Genomic DNA, 8,174 nt, shown 5'->3' with positions numbered 1-8,174 from the left:
GGGTTGCCTTTTGGTCTTGTTTATGGTTTCCTTCGCTGTGCAAAAGCTTTGAAGTTTCATTAGGTCCCATTTGTTTATTTTTGTTTTTATTTCCATTTCTCTAGGAGGTGGGTCGAAAAGGATCTTGCTGTGATTTATGTCATAGAGTGTTCTGCCTGTGTTTTCCTCTAAGAGTTTGATAGTGTCTGGCCTTACATTTAGGTCTTTAATCCATTTTGAGCTTATTTTTGTGTATGGTGTTAGGGAGTGATCTAATCTCATACTTTGACATGTACCTGTCCAGTTTTCCCAGCACCACTTATTGAAGAGGCTGTCCTTTCTCCACTGTACATTCTTGGCTCCTTTATCAAAGATAAGGTGACCATATGAGCGTGGGTTTATCTCTAGGCTTTCTATCCTGTTCCATTGATCTATCTTTCTGTTTTACATTTTACATAGTTTTTATAGAGGAAAAGCTGGGTTTTCAGATGCTGGCAGTGACTGTACTGAAGGTTAGGCATTCATGGCATCTGTTTCATTCAAATAATTATTAGCTTTAATTCCCCTTTTAAGGCTCTTATGCGTAATAAAAATGATTACAGTAAATAATTCACTACGTGACATTAATACAGCTATTGGCAATTATCATTTAAAATGCTGATACTCCACCCAGGAGCTATTTATTGCGTGGCTTCTTCTACACGGCTCCATGCTTTGGCTTTCTTCTTGGCCAGGGAGAACCAGACTGGCTCATCCGGCTCAGCTGGCTCATCCGGCTCAGCCGGCTGTTGTAGCACGGCTGGGAGAGTTGAAAACCTTCTGGTTTCTTCTTCCGTAGAAGGTACTTGAAATATCTTCTCATCTTCGAATCCTACTGGAACCATAGCAAATAACACACAAGCAGTTAAGAAGCCCCAGAGATACTGAAGTATGTTTATGGGATGCAGTAAAAATTTTCCTCCTTTCAGGTTTCCTCTGGCTTCTAAAAGTCAGTGCATGGGCAATGCCATAGGGTGGTATGTGAAAAGGGTAACATCAATATGGCTAGAGCCACAGGGGCCTGACATGGGAAGGCCTGAGAGAAGATACCTACAGCTATAAATGCCAATCTTTGGGTGGTTATTATTGGATTGTCTTACCCTTTTGAATTGAGATCAGAGAGGAAACATGTTGTATGGTATCTGTCCAGTTTTTAAAATTTCATATTAGGTAATATTGTTTTCGTTTTGCCAATCCATTATGCTGTAGGAAATGATTGTTGATGACTCAATAGATACACCCTGTAAAAGTCTATATGCTAAATAACATTATATCAACTACTCCTACCTAGCAGCCTACTTCACTATTCCCCAGTTCTACTCCTTCCCTCATCCTGCTTTACGTTGATTGACTTAGTGGCTTAGACTCAACCAGTGGTTCTCAACCCTGGCCACACATTAGAACCCCCTAGGGCTCTTTTTAAAAATACAAATGCACATGCTATTTCCTGAACTAATTGAATTAGAATCTCTAGCAATGGATCCAGGGCCATCTGTAATTTTTAAAAAGTACATCAGGTGATCCTAATGCACAGTGAGAGTTGGATTACTGTGCCCATGAGAATATTCACAGCTATAAGCAGGTCAAGTGCTGCTGTATCATGGCCAGATGGTGGGTTCCTAATTCCTAGTTTAATTTCTTCATGAGGTGGACTGAGGCGGAGAACAGAGGTGACTCAATATAACTCTATCCTCCCCTCCCCCTGCTCCTTCTGAAAAACAAATCCCTCTGGTACATGACTCTACTGACGAGACCCCATTCTATTCTATCACAGCACAGTGTTTGTTTCAGCTTTCACCATTTCCCCACCCCTCATACCTCTGCTCAGAATACAGAGGGGCTGAAACAAGCCTTCTAAATAGTTAAAAAACAATTCAATACCATTGGGCATTTATAGTGGATTACTTTCCACAGTTTCCCTGGGAATGTAGAAGGTGAGAAAATACCATTTTGCTATGGACTAGAAAGTGGCTTGGGTCCTTCCTCTTGAATACCAGCCACAGGAAAGTTCTAGTGAGTGATCACAATTTTGTTCCGATACAGCTTCCTCGATGGGGTAAAAGACTGGAAGACCCTCTGAAAATTATACATTGGACTGACTTAGTCATAATAATTGGATTTTTCTAAAACAAGCTAATATCTGTATCTAATGGAAGAACCATGAGAGAATCATAAGCTGATTTGGGGGAAGAGACATGTATTGTCTGAAATTGCAAAAGTTTCACAACTTCTGCCAGGGCTATTTTGGGAGTGGGGGGTTGGGGTGTGTTTTTTACCTGCTCTGGTAGACTTCGGTGGCTTCAGTGCCATCTTCTCCTGTCTGTTAACATCAGAAGTGAAAACACTCCTCGGTTGGTTTTCATCTGCAAGGCCAGTTCTCTTTAATACAAAAACGAAAACAGAAAGCTTGTAAGTCCTGACATGAAAACAGCAAATTACTTACTCAGATCACAAGGTGCAAGTCCTGTCCTGGGTATTATAAGTTCAACATTAATCAAAAGGAAAGAGAGAGATAAGGAAAGAAATAGCACAGAAAGCACCTTGGTTCAGAATTTAGGTTCACAAAATCTAAGCTGGCTCAACTTTATCACCTTTCTGAGCTGGGAGAAAAGGCTGTCTAATCATACAAACAGTGTAAACAGGTTAACAAGAGAATTATGTAACTTGACAACAACGTTTTCTCTAGGACTTTATCAGCACTTAACAGAACACTAACAGAAATGCGGTGGTCACAAACAAACCTTATCAGCTAACTGACTTGAGTTCCATAGATTTCTATGGAACAAAACCTATTTACATCTGATGTGCGCTCCTTGCATTACAAAGTGATATAACAATAGGTCTTTTCAAAATTGTACAGTTTAAGCTTTTCAAATTAACCTCTCCACAACTGGTCTAAATTAATTAGTTCATATACCCTAGTGTATTTCCCTCTGACAAAGCTTTAACCAAGGTGGACTTTGCCCCCTGTATGACCCTGCTCCCTTAAAAATACTAATAGTGAAATGAAAAGATCTTTAAAGCAAAGAGTTAAACAGATTTTCACATGATCCCACAACAAATTCAGTAAGCACCTAAAAAAGTATAGGAACTTAGACATCTCGATATGTAAATTTCATTGAGTTTTCTTGAGTCAGTTTTATGTAGTTTTGACAAGAGGGGTTCTCATTCTTAAACTTCCAAAGACATTGAAAATGGGACATTGGAAGCAAGACATCATCCCAGCATGCCTGATCCACCTGTGGTACCATTAGCCTAGTTCATCATATAACTCCTCTTTTAACCTATAGGGAGATGCCAGACCAAACCAAATCAATATATGGAAACCCAACACCAAACACTACCTTTATTTACATGAAGTTAAATCATTATGTACTGATATGGAAAGGTGCCCAGAAATAAAATAAGTGAAAAATAATATGTATAGTTTAATTCCATTTATATTTTCTTAAATACATATACATATTTATAGGCCTAAAATATCTGTAAGAATAGTTACTCAACTCTCACCCCAGTGGTGACCTTTGGGGATTTTTAGTAACTACTTATTTCTCAACCAATTTCATGGAATCCTGCTCTAGAATATTTAGGGCAGGATTTGATTTACAGAATCTTCTCGTATTCATTACTTTTCACAAATGCTTTAAGAACATAAAGTGGAGCATGTTTCTATGAGTACAAAGCAAGTCTTTTCCCCCAAAGAGTTCCCTTCCCTTGCCTAACACATCCAAAGAGCTGGGGAGCTGCATGTCTGGGAAAGTTCCCATTGTAAGCTCAATCCGTTGGCTCCAGCACCCTTTTGGAGTGTTTTGTGGGCTGTTCCAGGTCCTACCCCATATCTAGGTTCCTTAGTCTCAGCCTCGGCTCCAGCTCTATTCTTGGTTTCTGGCTCTTTCACAGGAATGTTGGCCTGGAGACTCCCCTGCCTCTGGTTTATCATGGTTATCCAAGCTGGCTCTGAGGTGGCATGATCTGACTGTCGACCAGGAGCTTCTCCTGAGAAAGGAATGAAAGAAGTTAGAACTAAAGTGAGACAGGGGCTTCCCTGGTGGCGCAGTGGTTGAGAATCCACCTGCCAATGCACGGGACACGGGTTTGAGCCCTGGTCTGGGAAGATCCCACATGCCGCGGAGCAACTAAGCCCATGCGCCACAACTACCGAGCCTGTGCTCCGGAACTTGCGAGCCACAACTACTGAAGCCCACGTGCCACAACTACTGAAGCCTGTGCTCTAGAGCCCGCGAACCACAACTACTGAAGCCCACGCGCCTAGAGCCCATGCTCTGCAACGAGAAGCCACCGCAGTGATAAGCCCGCGCACCGCAACAAGGACCCCCCAACGCAGCCAAAAATAAATAAATTAAATAAATAAATTTATTTTAAAAATAAATAAATAAAGTGAGGCAGGCAGGGTCTTGAGACTGGCTGGGACCTACCCACAATAATGTCCCAAATGGGGATCCTTGTTAACTGCCAAATGAAAATAAAAAGATAACATATAGAGAAGGGCCCCCTTCTTTTGTGCCCTCCCCACAACTTGGCAAGGCAGGAGTTCCTTGAGTAGATAAGAAGCTGTACTTCAAAGTTTGCAAACCATCCTCTTACTGGTCCCTTTGCCTCCCTTGTCCATCCCTCTTCCTATCCCCATTTCAGGGTAGGACAATGGTTGCCAGGTGGGCTGGGAAAGTTCCTAGGAGGCCAGACGCTTAGGTCACTGATGTCATTTCTCTAACTCCAAGGAAAATCTTATTGCATTTGTTACTTCGTGGTCTCTAATGCAAGTGTGTGGTTAAATGGATACGGTTATAGGCACGTACAAGACTGTGTGATGATGAGTCTGAAGGTACAAAGGCTTTGAGAGCCATAAATGCTCAAGAAATCACCTAGCTCTGGATTCTTGGACATTTCAGGTGAGTTAAGAAGCTGTGTAAGCACAAACATTTACAATAGATTAAGATTTCAAGCTGAGGGTCTGAACATAGTGCTCTATTAATGAGCCGGCTTTTAAAATCTACATGGTGCCGAGGAGAGCATCCACGTAACGGTATTTTGAGAAAAGCATAAACTCCCATCTACATGTAAGGTGCACGGGGAAAGGGGAATGGGGAGACGGTTATGTGTCCATTACAGAATGTGGACAAATGTCCAGAGGGGACCCCTTTGGGAAACAGAAGGAAGCTTGGTAAAATCTCTTTTCTCACCCTTATACTTCTATGAGGAAGAGGTTTTTCTCAGTTGGACTCCAAAAATGTTTTCAACAACAGCCCGATTGGTGGATAAATTTGAATGTCTGTTACCTTGATCACCACTCTCAAGAACTTCCTCCTTAGAGTAGGTGCCCCAAGAAGTGGATGTTTGCCAGACAGGAGCATCGGTGAACGTCACAGTTTTGGTAGCAGGAATCGGGACGTTCTTAGTGAGGTCTTCAGAGTCTTGGCTGTGTTTCTTGGTTTTGTTTGCAGAAGCTGGGTCTCTCGGTAGGGACCAGCAGCTAGGATCGCTCTCCAACATGCTTCCCTCAGCAGCAGCTCTCATGGGACTTGAATAAACCTGTTGCTGGTGTTCAGGGGCTGCAGGAGCCTGAAAAGGGTGTCTGGGAGGCAGGTGCTCCTCCGAGCCTCTCCACTCCACAGTTGCACTCACTGGGCCTGTTGCGAACGTCTGTGGCTGAAATTCAGCCTCATCTTCGGCTTGGCCAGGGTGTCTGCAAGGCGGCTGCTCTTTAGAACTACTGCACTTTACAGGAGTGCTCTCTGAACGTGAGAAGACTTCCTGCAGGCCTTCGGGCCTCCCCAAGCACGGTAAAGGGCTTTTCCCAGGCAGCTGCTTCAAAAAAATGCCTCCCTCAACATCGGTCCCCTCGTAGCCTGAGAAAACTTGGTGCTCGACTTCAGGCCTCGACAAGGGTTTGGAAGGTTGATTTGAAAACAGAGGATCCACATGGATTCCCCCCTCAGTAGAAGGGATCTCTGAAAAGATATGCTGTACCATAAACTTCATGAACAACTGGAAAAGATGATTGGGAAGCACCGATTCCTTAGATATGCCTTCTTCAACTGCCATGCTCTCTAGACGTGAGGACATTTCCTCAACTTTAAACTTGTTAACCCGCTGGGCAGGATATTTGGGAGGCAGTGACCCCCCAGAAATGCCCACCTCAACAGCAGCACCCTCATAACTTGACATTTGCTGGAGTTTAGGTCTCACAGTGGCCTGGGAATGTTTGGAAGGCAGCAGCTTGGTAGAAGCATCCCCTTCAGTGTCGACACTCTCTGGACCTGCAGAGATTGGTTGTTTCACTACTGGTCTCCTCTGGGCCTGAGAAGTCACTCTGGGAGGCCGCGCCTCCGTGGAAAAGCCCCACTCCACAGCAGCGCTCTCTGGACCTGCAGAGGCTTGTTGCTCGGATGTAGGGCCCACCCAGGACTGGAAAGGGCGCCTGGGAGGCATCTGCTGCGCAGAAGCACCCCACACTCCAGGTACGTTCTTTGAAGCCCAGGAGACTTCTTTTTGGTCTTTGGGCCTCCCCAAAGTCTGGGAAGCGCATCTGGGAGCCAGCTGCTCATCAGAACCGGCCATTTGCACAGCAAAACTGGATTCTGCAAAGACTTCTTGGCCATCTTTGGACTTCCTCAAAGGCTGGAGAGAGTGCCTGGGAGCCCGCTGCTGCCCAAAGCCACTCCCCTCTTTGGAAGCACTCTCGTAACACGAAAAGACGGCTTCCACTTCTGGCTTCCCCGAGGCACGGGAAGAATATCTAGGAGCCCACCGCCTAGGAACCTGCTGCTGCTCAGGACCGCTCACTCCCGCAGCTGAACTTTCTGATTCTGGGAAGTCTTCTTGTTCATTTCTGTGCTTCTTGGAGGGCTGGAAAAGATATCCAAGAGCCAGCTGCTGCTCAGAACCACTGTCAGCCTCTAAAGTACCCTCTGAGGCAATGGCTTCAGCTTTCAGCTCCCCCGAGGACAGGGAAAGGCTTCTGGGAGGCAGCCTCTCTGCAGAAATACCTCCCTCTACCGAAGCTCTCAGCAAGCTATCTGAAGTGCTTGCGGTAAAGGCCTGGAGAACGTTTCCAGGAGACTTTTCTTTGTAGGTATCTTGAGCTGACTTCATTTTAAATTGGACACTTTTCAAATCAAAGATGGACGCTTCTTCCTCTTCTGACTGGCTATCAGAAGGATCCGTAAACGCTGAGAAAATATCTCGGGTTGTAGAAGGGCTTCCCACCACGGGTAAAAGAGCGGCTCTGGCTTCTGTCTTCTCGGCTCCAGAAGCCCCATCCTCACGGGATGGTGACAGACCACTAACCGTGGACTCTTCCATGTCTCCAGGTATGGGCTGTGATGCTGGTGCTTTTCTGCGTTCAAAATCTATACCGGCATTGCTCCTTCTCATGTCATCTTTATCTGAAAGCAGCTCCTGAGGAGTAGCGCTTTCTGTTCGTGCCGTCGGGGGCTGCTCCATGACTTGCTTCACCAAGGGCAGGTTCCAGGAACGGAAATCCCTGGCAGTCTTACCGGCAGGTGGGAACCAAGCTCCATTACCTAGGTCAAGTGCTAGACTGGATGCTTTAAAGCTTCTTCCTTTGGATTCATGCTCACTTCTTTCCAAAGTACTTGAGCCTCTCCTTCCACACTGTCTTCTGTATGCCGCTAGAAATGGGTAGCCCTGGCTCTCAGCGGCATCTCTGTTTGCAGCCGGATCTCTTGTCTTCTGTTCATAAATCCCAGTTTTGTTTCTCTGTTCCCAGCCTGAGGCACCTGTACCAAATAGAAGTAAGGAAAAGGAAAGATGTGTACTTTTGATTCCGTAAGATAAGAATACTCCTCCCTGGCCCAATGGGTACCTATTTGCTATTGAATTCCCTAGCATGGAGAAGTAGCTATTCAGAACACAGGGAACAACTTGGTCACTATTAGCCTTCTGTGGTGGGAAATTTTTAAATCAAAGTTAAATCCGGTTTTATGAACTGATTCCAAGGTCGGCACATCACCATTATATCAATACTCTGTTCCACCATTAGATGTGAGACACAGCAAAAGGCAATTTTTGAACTTGTAACAACGATTACCTTTTAGGAAACTGACTGGGGCAGGGTGAAGGGAAATTCTACTTCCTACTTAGTATTTCTATTTTCTACTTAATTCTACTTAATT

The 8,174-nt window shown here is 44.7% G+C and overlaps 1 protein-coding gene across 1 annotated transcript in view; it reads right to left on the bottom strand.

The window, feature by feature from the left end:
* Window positions 1-659: 659 nt before the first annotated feature.
* Window positions 660-8,174, bottom strand: part of KIAA1210 (KIAA1210 ortholog) — a 55,357-nt gene continuing 47,842 nt past the window's right edge. The window contains 4 exon segments of the mRNA XM_060137280.1: window positions 660-853; window positions 2,295-2,397; window positions 3,851-4,014; window positions 5,175-7,778. Coding sequence (XP_059993263.1) covers window positions 660-853; window positions 2,295-2,397; window positions 3,851-4,014; window positions 5,175-7,778 — 3,065 coding nt within the window.

This window comes from Lagenorhynchus albirostris, chromosome X (genome assembly GCF_949774975.1).
Source record: "Lagenorhynchus albirostris chromosome X, mLagAlb1.1, whole genome shotgun sequence".
Lineage (NCBI taxonomy): Eukaryota > Metazoa > Chordata > Mammalia > Artiodactyla > Delphinidae > Lagenorhynchus > Lagenorhynchus albirostris.
This window is presented reverse-complemented; position numbering and strand designations above follow the sequence as displayed.